The sequence below is a fragment of the Leptodactylus fuscus genome, chromosome 3, assembly GCF_031893055.1.
Source record: "Leptodactylus fuscus isolate aLepFus1 chromosome 3, aLepFus1.hap2, whole genome shotgun sequence".
Classification (NCBI taxonomy): Eukaryota; Metazoa; Chordata; class Amphibia; order Anura; family Leptodactylidae; genus Leptodactylus; species Leptodactylus fuscus.
This window is the reverse complement of record NC_134267.1, coordinates 41,755,158-41,771,277: the sequence shown is the minus strand read 5'-3', so window position 1 is coordinate 41,771,277 and position 16,120 is coordinate 41,755,158. Positions and strand designations below refer to the sequence as shown.

General features: G+C 44.1%; 1 protein-coding gene across 2 annotated transcripts in view; it reads left to right on the top strand.

Annotated features, from left to right (window-relative positions):
- The first annotated feature begins 4,778 nt into the window (after positions 1-4,778).
- LOC142197292 (beta-soluble NSF attachment protein) overlaps positions 4,779-16,120 on the top strand; it is a 101,432-nt gene continuing 90,090 nt past the window's right edge. For both annotated transcript variants that reach the window (XR_012715310.1, XM_075267470.1), the window contains exons 1-4: positions 4,779-4,946; positions 9,017-9,096; positions 10,287-10,403; positions 13,948-13,994. Coding sequence is in view for 1 of the 2 variants with exons in the window: in XM_075267470.1 (XP_075123571.1) it covers positions 4,849-4,946; positions 9,017-9,096; positions 10,287-10,403; positions 13,948-13,994 (342 nt within the window). In the remaining variant the exon portion in view is untranslated. The remainder of the gene's footprint in view (positions 4,947-9,016; positions 9,097-10,286; positions 10,404-13,947; positions 13,995-16,120) is intronic.

The window sequence follows — 16,120 nt, the reverse complement described above, 5'->3', positions numbered from 1 at the left end:
CATAAACAAGCAAAAAACAGAACACATAGATAAGCAACCGAAAATGTATAAAGGAATACATAGGTCCCCTATCAACTCTGCAAGGCCCTAAATGATCAATGTCCTTACCATGTACAGAGTACTAACAAGCAAAAAAGAGAAGGTAAGTATGACACCTAATATGTATGTAAAAAAGTTTTTTATTTCACACATATTATTTAAATACATTAGATCATATTTTATTAAATTACAAACTGTATTTAAAATTTGGACATAGAAGGAAAAATCTACATGTACAAAGAAAACTGGGTCGAGTGACGTGCAAAGATGGAAAACTGTCCCTATAGAGTCCTTTTATCTCTCATAACACCAAATATACAATATCGAGGGTGTACAAATCAGCCCAAGGCTGAGTATCAACCAACATGTATGATGCACACACTAAAAGTATTTAGTATTTAGTAACCACTTCTATAGTAAACAGACAGCATGGGACTCTCACTAGGTGGGGATGTAATTACCCATACCATAGATAACCTTGTAAGTACAGTGACATTGCAGCTTACCCATTCTGGAGATGTAGATAGACTCTATCAGGGACAGGCACTCACTCCCCAGTGCCCGACGCGCGTTTTGGCAACAGCCTTCGTCAGGAGGTCAGGAGCCATGCTGCTTACTCACTATACCATGTGCACTACCTAAACCTACTGCTACACCTTGTATGGCAAGTGAACAGCATGGCTCCTAGATATGCTACATTACCTGTAGCTGCTCTGTCCTGGAAAAGCTAATCTGTAGATATCCTGGCTGTTGTATCAATGCAGATGTAATAATGATGGCCTATCCTAAGGACAGGCAATCAATATTAGAAACACGGAAAAATCCTTTAAAGTGGTTGTCCAGGAATTGGAGCAACTCATGTGCCGGGCGGGCAGTATAAAATAAAAAAACAAATAAATAAAAAAGCATACTCACCTGTCCCCGGCGCTCCGTTGTCCGCCGCCAGTGTCCATTCAGTCTCACGCTGGCTCCTCCTTACTGGGAGTCCTGCACCTCATGTGATCGCTGAAACCAATTAGGTACAGGATTCCAAGAAATGAGGCCATGAGACTGAACAGACACAGGCAGGGGACAACGGGGCGCTGGGGACACGTGAGTATGTTTTTTTTATTTATTTTTTTAACAACTCTCTGGCGGCCACCACAGTGATTGCTCCAGTTTATAGACAACCTCTTTTAAGGGGTTGTCTGGGCTAAATCTTTTATTACCAGTTCACTGGTCCCCGCATACAGTGGCCTCTTCATTGGTCCCCCATAATGTATGGGGAACAGTGATGGAGCCATTATATTGTGTGGGAACAGTGATGGTGACAGACTATCAAACGCATTAGCAAGCGGTGTGTAGTGAAAGCACACAGTCCCCATAGACTATAATGGGGTCCGTGTGCTTTCCGCACGGTGTCTGCACAAAACACCTGGACAGAAAAGTACTTCACAATCTACTTTTCTGTCTCCATGACTCGTGCGGACACTGCGCGGAAAGCACATGGGCCCCATTACAGTCTATGGGGTCGGTGTGCTTTCACTGCTCACCGCTTGCTAATGCGTTTGGTAGTCTGTTCAGGGGAATCCCCAGGTGGACTCCCCAAACGGATTACCGAACGTAGATGTAAACCAGGCCTTATACCAGTGGCGTAACTACCGTGGTAGCAGTGGTAGCGGCTGCCACAGGGCCTGGGACATTAGGGGGCCCGGTGACAGCCGCTACCGCTGCGTTTTTTTTGTTTTTTTTTTAATAGGCCATTACAGGCCCTATTTACTTACCGATCCTGGCTGAGCCGGGATCGGTAAGTGACACCACGGGCCCCACAAACACTATCATTATACTCGGGGGTCTTTGCAGACCCCCGAGTATAATGATCGGAGGCCAGGGAGAGGTAAGAAAATATAAAAAATACTGCTACTTACCTCTCCACGATCCTGCCAGGCCTAGTTGTATGACGTCTCTTGATGTCACATGAACCCGGCCTGCGTCCCGGGTCATGTGACGTCCGACGTAATTGAAGAAGGACGGCAGCAGAGGCCGACAGCGTAGTAGCCGGGGGACAGATAAGAAACAGTAGTTTTTTATTCCCCCGGGTCTCCGATTATTATTACTACGCAGGCGTGGGATTTGAAGACTTCAAGCCGGAAGAAGACCAATAGGAAGCCGGCAGAAGAGACGGGAGTCGATCCAAGAAGAAAGAAGAGGTAGGCGTGCCCAAAGATGACACGGCATCGTGCATCACTGCCCCCGGTGCACATTCAGTAAGATTTGCATATATGTTTTTATGCTTTTATTTAAAAACGGGACCGAGGTTTAATATAACATTTACAGTGCCTGTAAATGTTATATTAGCCCCATATATGCATATGTGGGGCTCTATTGCCATAATTTTGCTGATAGAGCCCCTTTATGAGGTACTTGTTTGAGGATGAGGCGGGAATCAAACTCACAACCTGGTCCGAACCGACATACAAAACAATCACCCTACTGACTTAGCCACAGGGACGCTTTTGTTAGGGTGAGGTATTTTTTCATCTGAAATCCTCTGTTCTTCTCTCAATATTTAACATGAACACTAAATGGGGTGAATACAAATGGCACAAGTATTAAGTTTATGTAACGAGTAACTATCTTCGGTCTAATATTATTGTATGGCGTCTGAATATATGCAGCTATCCACTTTTTTAAAATGATACACTGCTTGAAAAAGCCCCTTCTACTTTTGATTCAAGCTACCATTAGCAAGTCACCCTGTTTAGGGCTCTCCAAGGTTGACATCTCTGCTGTTAGTAAGTAATATACTCCCTATGATAGCACCAATGTTGTTGAACTTGGCTGTACCTAATCTGATTGCACCTAATCATAACCTTAACCGTAAATCAGTTGCACCTAATATAAATGCACCTAATCCAGGTTCACACATTTTTGATGACCACCACTCACTTGACAGCAATTTAACATTCTATGCGACATATGGCTTACTTCTTAGAAGACAAGGTGGGGATCAAACTCACGACCTGATGCACACAGATATTTAGCCACCACCCTACTGACTTAGGGCTCGTTCACATCTGCGTCGTCGGTCCTTATTGCAGGTTTCCGTTTCCTGCATAAAACAGATGCAGGAGACGGAAGCCTGCAGGAGACTTTCTCACCCATTCATTTGAATGGGTGAGAAAGCTGTCCGGCCGTGCGCGGCAGTGAGCGTTTTGCGCTCTCCGCCGCGAAACCGGGTTTTATAATCCGGACACAGAGTCGGACATGCAGTACTCTGTGTCCGGATAAAAAAATCCGGTTTCGCGGCGGAGAGCCTAAAACGCTAACCGCCGCGCACGGCCGGACCCGATCTATGGTTTCCGTCTTCTGCCATGCAGAAGACGGAAACCATAGTACGGAGACCCCAGACGCAGGTGTGAACCCAGCGTCAGCCACAGGTACACTTAGCTTGTAGACTATGAAATGGCAAATATAAAGGGAAAAGGTTAAAGGGGCTCTATCATTGGCAAAAGTCATTTTTAACTAATCACATCCTTGCATAGGCTTTATAAAGTCTATTCCACACCTACCTTTAGTATGTAAATCACCTCAGTAGTGTTTGAATAAGTCTGTTTTATTCATATACTAATTAGCCTCCTTGGTGCACAAGAAGTTGTCAGCCAGCTCTCCTATCTATGCTGTGTGCTGTGTGTGAGAGCAGGGAGGAGGAGTCAGCAGCAGCCTGTGCTGTATATACAGAAGACGAAGAGACTTCCGGGGTGCACAGAGAAGCTAATTAGCATATAAATAATAACGAACTTATTTAAAATCTACTGAGGCAATTTACTTACAAAAGGAAGGTGTGGAATAACCTTTCTAAAGGCTATGCAAGGATGTGATTAGTTAAAAATGACTTTTTCCAATGATAGAGCCCCTTTAAACTAAGGGCAGATGAAGGAGAGACATTAAACTGGGGACAGCTGAAGGGGCAACCTTAAACTGGGGTCAGATGAAGGGGCGCATTAAACTGGGGGGCATATGTAGAAGTGCATTAAACTGGGGGCAGATGAAGCAGTCACCCTCCAGCTACCACTACGGTTTAATGTCCCCCTTCATCTGTCCCAGTTTAATGTTTCCCTCTAGTTTATACTGTGGGGCAATTGTAGGGGAACAATATATTGTGCGGGCATATAATGTTGGGGTGACTGTAGGAGCATTATACTGTGTGGGAAGCACAAAGAGAAATGGATGAGAATGGATGGAGTCAACATAGAAGTAGGTGGAGCTAAATTTGCGCATAGCGCACGGCACATTCTGTCCTTTAAAAGTTGAGAGGTATGGGTCCTATTCCTGTCTATTTTGCAACATCAATAAATGTTGCTCCGCGGACACACAGATAACGTGGCACACAGATAACGTCACGGGCTGGTGACACACATGGTCACGTGCATGCCGCTTTAGTATGCATCCCATATGAACATAACCTAATCGAGAGGTCTCTCCAAAAAACATGTTTTATCAGGTCAGGTACATATTTTAGCATGAAGTGTTCATACATAGACTATGATCATAGCAACCAGGCTTTATGGCCACTATAATTCCTCAGGATGATTATTTATGTGCCAGTCCTATAGCTATCCCGTAAAATCTAGGGATTATTTAGGTGAAAGAAGCGTTTGCCCTCATCCAATATGGCCGCCGAAAGCATCGCAGATAGAGGTTTCATAAACTACATTTCCCATGAAGCTGCGCGACCTCGGTTGTCATAGACGGTGGCCGGTAAGGTCAGTGTCGGTAAATTGGTGCAGGAGACAGGTCAGACTACGCTGCAGGTTGTTCGGAATAGACATGGACAACGCCGGGAAGGAGCGAGAAGCCGTGCAGCTGATGGCGGAGGCCGAGAAGAGGGTGAAGTCCTCGCAGTCCTTCCTGAGGGGTCTCTTCGGGTGAGAGCAGGGAGGAGGTGGGGATGTTGGCTGGCTCCATGGAGGAGGGGGTGGGGAGGGAGAGGTGTTTCCCAGCCAGGATCTGGGATACCGTGTCAGGCCTGTCATCTGCAGGGAGAACTCATGTGTCACTGCCAGCAGTCTCTGCACAGAAGATGTCCATTGTCAGGGAAGTTATTCTCACTAGTATAGAAAGATTTACCAGTGGATTTCGTCGTTATGTAATGTGATGATGTCATCAGCAGGCTTTGGTCTCTGATGACATCACCTGTGTCGGCTGCACCTCCAGACTAATATAGTGATCAATAAATCATTGAACGGTCAATTCACTTGGTAGAAGATCACCATCTGTAAATTATGGGGCATGGAGCTTCTGCAAACCCCAAATCGCCAGATAAGGGCTCGGCTTTATACGCTAGATGTCCATCGTCTTCTACAAAATGGACTTGTACACCAGGGCATGGACCCAATGTCAAATGTTCTTCATGGGTGTCCTTTAAAGCCTTAAAGGGATTTTCTTAAAGTTACATTCTTATGATGTTGTATATATTACCATGATATGTCCACGCCGGACTGATAGGCTTCTGCTTTCAATGCTGAATTGCTGCAGATTTCACTTTATTGCATAAGGGTATGTTCACACTACGTAAGCTGGAACTGATTTTGAGATTGGTTCCTCCTCAAAAAAAGCAGCAGATTCCGCTCTGATTCTGCTTGCCATTGTTTCCACGGGAGGGAGAGATTGGAGTAAGACGCAGAAAAAGTAAGCAGCCCCATTCATCTGCACCTAACCCAGAGAGGAGTGCCGGAGATCCAGAAAATAAAGAGGAATCAAGACAGACGTCCGCCTCAAATTCCTCTGCATTTTCGGCCGTGTGAACAGAAGGGGGAATTTTGTGAAGAAAGCCTGCAGCACATTATTACTGCCCTGTAGATGTACAGCCTGCAGCACATTATTACCGCCCTGTAGATGTACAGCCTGCACCACATTATTACCGCCCTGTAGATGTACAGTCTGCACCACATTATTACCGCCCTGTAGATGTACAGTCTGCAGCACATTATTACCGCCCTGTAGATGTACAGCCTGGAGCACATTATTACTGCCCTGTAGATGTACAGCCTGCAGCACATTATTACTGCCCTGTAGATGTACAGCCTGCACCACATTATTACCGCCCTGTAGATGTACAGCCTGGAGCACATTATTACCGCCCTGTAGATGTACAGTCTGCAGCACATTATTACCGCCCTGTAGATGTACAGCCTGGAGCACATTATTACTGCCCTGTAGATGTACAGCCTGCAGCACATTATTACTGCCCTGTAGATGTACAGCCTGCAGCACATTATTACTGCCCTGTAGATGTACAGCCTGCAGCACATTATTACCGCCCTGTAGATGTACAGCCTGCACCACATTATTACCGCCCTGTAGATGTACAGTCTGCACCACATTATTACCGCCCTGTAGATGTACAGTCTGCAGCACATTATTACCGCCCTGTAGATGTACAGCCTGGAGCACATTATTACTGCCCTGTAGATGTACAGCCTGCAGCACATTATTACTGCCCTGTAGATGTACAGCCTGCACCACATTATTACCGCCCTGTAGATGTACAGCCTGGAGCACATTATTACCGCCCTGTAGATGTACAGTCTGCAGCACATTATTACCGCCCTGTAGATGTACAGTCTGCAGCACATTATTACCGCCCTGTAGATGTACAGCCTGCAGCACATTATTACCGCCCTGTAGATGTACAGCCTGCACCACATTATTACCGCCCTGTAGATGTACAGTCTGCACCACATTATTACCGCCCTGTAGATGTACAGTCTGCAGCACATTATTACCGCCCTGTAGATGTACAGTCTGCAGCACATTATTACCGCCCTGTAGATGTACAGCCTGGAGCACATTATTACTGCCCTGTAGATGTACAGCCTGCAGCACATTATTACTGCCCTGTAGATGTACAGCCTGCACCACATTATTACCGCCCTGTAGATGTACAGTCTGCAGCACATTATTACCGCCCTGTAGATGTACAGCCTGGAGCACATTATTACTGCCCTGTAGATGTACAGCCTGCAGCACATTATTACCGCCCTGTAGATGTAAAGCCTGCAGCACATTATTACTGCCCTGTAGATAGATGTACAGCCTGCAGCACATTATTACCGCCCTGTAGATGTACAGCCTGCAGCATATTATTACCGCCCTGTAGATGTACAGCCTGCAGCACATTATTACTGCCCTGTAGATGTACAGCCTGCAGCACATTACTGCCCTGTAGATGTAAAGCCTGCAGCACATTATTACCGCCCTGTAGATGTAAAAACTGCAGCACATTATTACCGACCTGTAGATGTAAAGCCTGCAGCACATTATTACTGCCCTGTAGATGTAAAGCCTGCAGCACATTATTACCGCCCTGTAGATGTAAAGCCTGCAGCACATTATTACCGCCCTGTAGATGTAAAGCCTGCAGCATATTATTACCGCCCTGTAGATGTAAAGCCTGCAGCACATTATTACTGCCCTGTAGATGTAAAGCCTGCAGCATATTATTACCGCCCTGTAGATGTAAAGCCTGCAGCACATTATTACTGCCCTGTAGATGTAAAGCCTGCAGCACATTATTACTGCCCTGTAGATGTACAGCCTGCAGCACATTACTGCCCTGTAGATGTAAAGCCTGCAGCACATTATTACTGCCCTGTAGATGTACAGCCTGCAGCACATTACTGCCCTGTAGATGTAAAGCCTGCAGCACATTATTACCGCCCTGTAGATGTAAAGCCTGCAGCACATTATTACCGCCCTGTAGATGTAAAGCCTGCAGCACATTATTACCGCCCTGTAGATGTAAAGCCTGCAGCATATTATTACCGCCCTGTAGATGTACAGCCTGCAGCAATCAACAGTATGGAAAAGAACAGAACTAGGAGATGTAGCGGATATTTAGGATTATATTACCTATGCCCGCGCTCATACATGTGTATTATACAGTCTTGTGTTTTATTGTAATGTAATATATACTGAACATATAACACATCCATAATAGGACCAACTATTACAGAGAGACAGACCTGGATCATGTTTACAGCACGAAGACTGTAGGGCTACCTTCGGTATACAGTGGGGACGTCAGATGTGGCTAGGGACACACAACCCTTCATTATTCAGGTTGATACTTGTTAATCCAGACTTGATCATGTACAAGCTGCCGTTTGATAGAGAAGATTGAGGTCAGGAGTCTGCTATAGCTTTCTCTGTGCGCCACCTGTCCATTATACAGCTGATCTTCTGCCATTATTTTATTACCGTCCCTGGGTGTCTCAGTGGTGCAGTGTTGGGGGGTAGAAGTAGTACTTACCACCAGGCTCCTGGTTCTGGGGGAAAGCACAGGGATTTCCAAAGCTTAAAGTGCTTTTATGAGAAAACGTGGCTTTACGAAAATTTCAGTAGAGATGTCAACTAGGGAATGATGTATTTAGGGTAATCTGAATTATGTCATATACATAGTTGCCAGTCAGCTCCTGATCAAGGGAATAGGAGCTGAGCTGCAGTAACTCAGCATGACCACTGCATAGAGGTGGCGCTGTGCTTCTTGTTAATTTCACTGTCAGTTGCTTCTAAGAACAGCTGATCAGTGGGGTCCTGAGTATCAGATCCCCACTTCTCAATAACCATATACTGGAAAAGGTTTAAGTGTATTTGTCAGAAGTGAGAATTGACCTGGTACTGAAGATAGAAGGAAGTGTATGCGGTAACATTGCCAAGTGTGTCTGTACCTAGATACAACCAAAGTGCTGACCACGCTGCAGCTGCACTCCCGGTTTCTTGAATATTATTACTGAAGGGCACATGAAAGTGAAAGGTAGAGATAGAAAACACAAGAGCCAAGAGAAAAACGGCGTGTCAGTCTTCCAGAAGTCCGTTGGATCCAAGTGATGTCTTTCTGTATCTCAGGCATCTTGTATAGAAAGCGGAGTAACAAAGATCAGACTCAACATGAGCAAAAAATACTGATGTGTGTTTTGTTTTTTATGTTCTGTAGTGGAAACACCAAGGTTGAAGAAGCGTGTGAAATGTACGCCAGGGCTGCAAACATGTTCAAGATGGCCAAGAACTGGAGTGGTAAGTGTTGCTATCTGCTTTAAAGGGTTCTCCACTCTGGGCACCTACTTTCTAGTTAAACTGGTTCATTACCTACCTCCACCAAGTCCAGGTCTTTACATCATTTAATATGGGGATAATGTTTCTCCTTAAGGAGAAACCACCTATTAGGTGTGTGGAGACTTATACAGCCATAGTCGCTCCACTGTAAGGGATCATGGGAGGAATATGCAAATCTGTCTCCCAAGATGTAAATAGGCAGACAGTGCTTCTGTTATGCTGCCCTCTATAGGAAGCACCCTGAACATCATGCCCGACTTTTCTGAACCTGAAAGACAGATCCTGTCCACTTACCACAGGTTACCGCTTTTTAAGCGGACTGGCTCTCCGTCTTTCAGGTCCCCATGCGGACCCGTATGAAGGAGACCCTGTCCACTTAAAAAGCGGTTACCTGTGGAAACCCACAAACCCCATAGACTATAATGGGGGTCTGTTGGGTTTCAGAAAAGTCCTCTTTGCAGGAATTTTCTCTCTACCAATTTTAAGCAGATTTCTGGAATCCTACGAAGACTCGAGTGCTAGTGTGAACCTAGTGTTATATACTGTATATCATATGCTATAGGCCTAGTATTGACCATTACATATACTTACTGGTACAAGTGGTGTAGTACACACAGCATGTAGGGTTACCTCTCTACAGTAACTGGGTAAAGTGCCATCACCATAAATCCCAGCTTTGTCATTTTTCATAAATTTTCTGGAACATATCAGATACTTAGCCCTTTAAATATGTGGCACTGCAAAACAGTAGAGCCCCCATATGTAATAGGTATAGATAGAATAGTATGGCTTTTATTGTATTCATTGATATCTATGCTCATTCTTACTTAGGTGTCCAGTGGGTCCTACTTGGTGATTGACAGCTCTCTTTATGTACACTTATGGGGGAGGATGTCAATTGCTGAATAGGACCACCCACTGGACTCCTAAACCCATAATGGACATAGATGGAAAGAAATACACACACACAAACACACACGCACACACACACATATATTTATTTCTCATCTCCTCCTATAACATGCTGCCTGCATATTGCTCTGCATTTACAATGTTGCAGGTTCTCACCAGCAAATCCAACATTTGAAAAGTGGTGAAAAGCATAAAAAATACTCTTTCAGTTGTGTAACCTCTGTTAATTTGATTTCTAGCTGCAGGAAATGCGTTCTGTCAGGCGGCCAAACTCCACATGCAGCTCCAGAGCAAACATGATGCGGCCACAAGTTTTGTCGATGCTGGGAATGCCTATAAGAAAGCCGATCCTCAAGGTAACTGGCATGAAGTGTCCCACGTGTTAAAGTGGTCACAGTTGTCTATTCCCCAAACATATGTTTTCAAGATATAAGACCTGAAGACGCCATCAGTCGTAGAGATGTTCCATCACGTACTGCTAAAAGTTGAAGGGGTTTCCCGGGGATGAAAATATTTAGCGAACACGGATAAAAATAGGGGGCCCTAACATGACAAAACATAGCTCCTATCCTTCATCTTCCTCCGCTCGTCACTGCTGCTCACCACTTCTTGGTGTCCGGCTTAAACAAGACGTTCTTGGAGATGTTTCCTCAGTTGAATGACCCTTCTGGCTAGAGATTGTTTGAGTGGGCATCTCCAAGGATTTCTTGTATGTGGGAAGGTACCAGAAAGTGGAAGGTAACAAGATCCAAAGGCAGGCTCTAAGGAACGTTTTGTCCTATTCGGGTTCTCATATCTTAAAGGGGTTTTGCTGTTATGGATACTTATCTCATGTCCAGAGGACAGGGAATAAGTGTCCAATCGCTGGCGGCCTGATCAGAAGGCAAAGTCTTTTATGTGATACTTCATAGTAACTTGTTCAGCAAGCTGGGGGGAGGCGGCTTTGACTGTTTGATGAGGAATACAGGAAGTGAGAAGAAGAGACAGCAGGCAAAGCTACTGAAACAAGTAGATGGGAAAACCATCCAAAGTAATTGAAAAACTGGTTAATTCCAGGCTATTTCTCATCACTGACTGAGCAGTGTTGCCCGTATTGAGATGGCTAAAATGAATTGGTGTTTCATTTACTTTGAAATCAAAACATTGGTTGCCCCCAGTCTAAATATGGCTATAGCCACGTTCAGGAACACCATGTGGCACGGGCTTCAGTCAGAGAATCCCTTTCTGTCACAGAGACTCCTCTCTATCTCTGTGCTTTCCTATAGAGAGGGTATTGTAGATCACAGAGTATACTTTTTTAATAGGGTTTTGAGCAACTTTCCACTGTACGCCTGTATAGTGCCGTTGGAGTCTTCCATTGGTGGTATAGGCTGGAAAATGTTCATGACTTATACCACCGATGCAATATGACCTTCATGACCATTGGTTAGACATTATACAAGGTAAATACACCTATAGCTTCATTAAACTAAGTCAGCATGCCTTGCCTAACCCTATAGGATACTACATAAATAAGTAAATGTAGCACGTACAGGTGTTATGGACTGGTTTATTCCCTATGAGCGGTGTTCTTCTCCCTGTGATTGTATATTCTAATATCACTTGGACGTTGTATGTGAAAAGTATTCTATATTAGGCAATGGGATATTATGCCGTGTCTAGTGATGCAGCCCTTCTACAGTCACAGCCACAACACTGGCACAAGTTTTGGTTTTCACAAAGTTTGTTGCTTCAGTATTGTTAGATATTTTCGTCAGTTGTTTCTTTGGTTATTGAAGTACGATTCTAAACATTTCATAAGTTTTTATACTTCTACCGACAAATCTATTAAATGGTTTGTGCAATGATGGACACATATCCTTTATTCACAGGACAGAGGATGAATGTCTGATCTCTGGGGGCCAAGCACCCTGGTGCTCCATTCACAAGGAGATTTTAGGGGAACTTTGGGTCCCCGTCCTCCTGATCACCTGGGACAATCAGACACTTAACCCCCGTCCTGTGGATAGAGGATTTGTCCATAACGGCACAACCACTTTAAGTTTGTGCAAAGACACAATGGGACATATTTATTGTGCCATGTACACCAATTATCTGGTTACAAGGCTTAAAAAAAATTAGAAATTTTACGTTCAAATCAGATTTTGGGCAAAAAATTAACTTTTTTCAGACATGGATCATCCACTAGATTTATTATTTACAACAGTTTACTGGTGTGATGCCTGAAATCTATGCCAACTACAAGCTTGCTTACCCTTCGTTCACATCTGCGTTTTGTAATCCGTTCGGGGAGTCTGCAAGTGGTGTGCAGTGAAAGGACACGGACCCCATAGACTATAATGGGGTCTGTGTGCTTGCTGCTAAATCTCCGCACGGAACATGCGGACAGGAAAGTAGATTGTGAAGTACTGTCCTGTCCACATGTTCCCTGTGGAGATCTCGCGGCAAGCACACGAACCCCATTATAGTCTATGGAGATCTGTGTGCTTTTGCTGCCACCGCTTGCAAATGCGTTTGGTATTCTGTTCTGGGAAGGGGGGGGGGTCCCCATGCAGACTCCCCCAAAACGGAATACCAAACGCAGATGTCAATGAGGCCATAGACTTCAGTGTGCATGTGCTCGGTCCAGTAGAGGGTGCTCGTAAGTAAGGTGCCCCCTCCATCAGTATGGGAGATATGAAGACTGGTAGTGTTCATAAATCTCCCCCAGTATTTTCATTTAACCCTTATTGTTCAAGACTTCTGTAATTCGCCTCAGCTTACTGGCTATCCCTTCTGGGGAAAATTGTTTTTGAGTATTGACAAGTTCTCATTGTGATCTAGATTTAAAAACACTTAATTGGCAAAACTATGTGAAAACCAAAATATGTGTTGGTCTTAAAGCTTTTAAATTTTCTCTGCACGGCAGTGTTGCGGACATCTATTGAACTTCTTATCTGTTATATACCGTATATAGTCGAGTATAAGCCGACCCGAATATAAGCCGAGGCCCCTAATTTTACCACAAAAAACTGGGAAAACGTATTGACTCGAGTATAAGCCTAGGTGGGAGGGAAATGCAGCAGCTACTGGAAAATTTCAAGAAATAAAATGGATAACAACAAAATTACATTAACTGATCACCGATCTTTACATTAAAAATGAATTGACAACTGCAGACACATATAGGACACATATAGAACCTGCTCCATAAGTTGCAGCTCTTCAATTTGGCCCGGACACATAGCTGCAAAATTGTAGTAATAGTAGTTAACCCCATCATGTCCCTCACATTAACCCCCTGTGTGCCTCACATAAGAGTTACTGATATGTGAGACACATGGAGGTAATAATTATTACATTAAACATTAAGGCGTTTTATTGTTACCTCCTTATGTTTCACATATTAGTAACCCTTATATGGGGCACACAGGGTTAATGTGAGGGACATGATGGGGTTAACTGCTATTAATGTGAGGCACATGGAGTTACTAAAACTAAATTAATAACTCCAAATGCCTGACATTACTAGGAATAGTAACCCCAGTATGTACCTGTGTGTTTTACTGTATGAGCTCTCCTTGATGCAGGGACCTGCCACCGCCCGGGCTTTCATCTCTCTTGCTAGTGAAGGAGGGAGTGTCCTATATCACTACTGAAGGACACTCCCCCTTCACTTAATTTATGCAGGTCCTTGCAGTCCTGTGCCGCGGCCTCATTTTGTTGGACTCTGACTCGAGTATAAGCCGAGAGGCATAAAAACTGTGTTGAAAAAGTCGTTTTTTACTGGAGTGTATACGGTATATTGTTTTCTTAGTAGCAGGTCTGTTTCATTCTGAACATTTTCTCGGTAATCTTTCTAGTAACTACTTTATTTTGGTCACTTTGCTTCTTATTGTCTTTCCCAATTGCTAACATCAGAGGCCATCAACTGCTTAAATGCAGCCATCGATATTTACACAGATATGGTAAGGTATTATATTCTGTATCTCACATGGCTCCTACAAATATGGGGAAACTTATCTGTATAATGGGAGTCTAGAAGCATGAAAATCCCTTCTAAAGCCTGTATATACAGCTAGCGACATAGTGAACGTACCTTGTTTTGTGTCAAAGTGCAATCTTACTGCCAAGAAAATCAAATTTTAGTTTTCCTTGGGACATGTCAGCCTTCCTGTTTTAAGTGTGACCCTAGGGGGAGAAAATGGTGTGACCTTGTGCCGAGCGCACTGAACAGCTCATTTTTATATGGAGTAAAAGTTTATTTTCTCAGGAGCAAGTTTATAAAAAATGGTATGTTCAATATGTCACTAGTTTAGAAGCGATTTTGGTGGTGGTAGACCGCCTCTAAAGGGGACACTTGTCTGTATTAGAGAGGGAACTCCCACACTCAATGTGGTACCGAACTGACATCAATCACCATACAGATCTATAGGGACATAAGTTCTGTTCAGTATAACCGTAGTGAGTCCACGTCTTGCGGTTATAATACAGATGTGACTGTATTACAGAACCCAGTCTTAAAGGGGTTGTCCGTTATGGACACTTCTCCCCTATCCACAGGACAGGGGATAAGTTTCTCATCCCTGTGATCAGAAGTTCGGGATGGAATATCCCCCTAAGGCCTTGTGCTTGTGTAAACGATGCTCCTTTCACTTCTATGGGGCTACAGACATTGTTGAAAATGACAGTCCAACTAGTCCAAAGGAAGTGAATGGAGCACCTTACACACGAGCACGCTGGCACTCCATTCACAAAGAGAGGTAACTGGTGTTCAAACCCCATTGATCGGATGCGTATCCCCTGTCCTTTTAAGTGTACATAATGGCACAACCCCTTTATTGCCAGGTTCAGATGTCTGTAATACAGTCACATCTATATTGTAGTTGCAGGATCTGGACTGAGCAGTTATACAGAGCAGGACTTACATCCCTATAGATGTGTATGCGGATCAATGTCAGTTCAGCACAACCATGATGGTGACGATGATCACTCTGTAATATAGATGTTAAAATGCCGACTGTCTGTAACCAGCCTGGGTATAAGCCGCGCTACTATGTAGTCCAAGCAACATGAATCTAAGGCTATTTTCTGTCGTTCCCGTCAGATTTTCTCGTTTCTAGTTTATGGTGTATTTGTGTCTGTGGATTTGTGGTTTTCCTAAGAAGGCACGCCATACACATTACATTACATTGCTATCCGCAGAGAAGCTGTAGAGAAAGTGGCTCATCTCATCCATTATAAATGTGCTAAGGCTTGTTTATTGCACAGTAACACAACATATGGCAGTATATTTCTTTTAATGGCTGCTGGCAGTTACAGTATTGTCACCCCTATTTTTAGCTGCTACTGATATATGAAGGGTCTTACGATATATATTTTATAATGCCATGTGAAGTGAATGGTTTGGGTTAGGAGAAATCACCAGAGAGCTTAGTCTTAAGAATTCCAACTCACAGGAGGGTCTGCGGGTATTGCTGTTATTTCCAATCACAACCTGCGAGTTTAATTTCTTAGTACTGCTCATCAGAAACAACCCGGTGATGATGATGATGATGATACATTTATTCACATACACGGATCAGCTGATCACCCCGGGTCCTGCTCCCGGCACCCATGGCAAACAGCTTGGAAGCCGAAGCCAGCCAGGGATTTGCGTTGCAGCGGCCATCGCAGGGGAAATGTAGAATTACACACTAGCCATTAAGATAATAAACCGTCCATTGTAATAAAAGGAAACCACGAGGCCGCCATATTGGGAACCTATTGTACAGAGAAGCTTGGCTGCTCTATTTATAAAGGGGAGTCCAAAACAGGGAGACCCCTCCCCCCTTATGGTTTCCATGTGCCATATGTGTTGTCTTAACAAGACAACCCTTGTAGGAAAAATATACACTGATTGTGGGTTAACGCACTGTGGCTTCAGATGGTTTACAAAATCTCCTCTGTACCATTGGTGGCCATAGAGTAGATTGCTCTGCATTGGGGGGCAGTAGTTCCAGTGGTGAGTCCTATAAGGACTTGTGTTCTCTGCTGTCCTATACATGTACATGTTGTTCGTTTTCATATTGTATGAAGTCACTTTTGTGTTTTG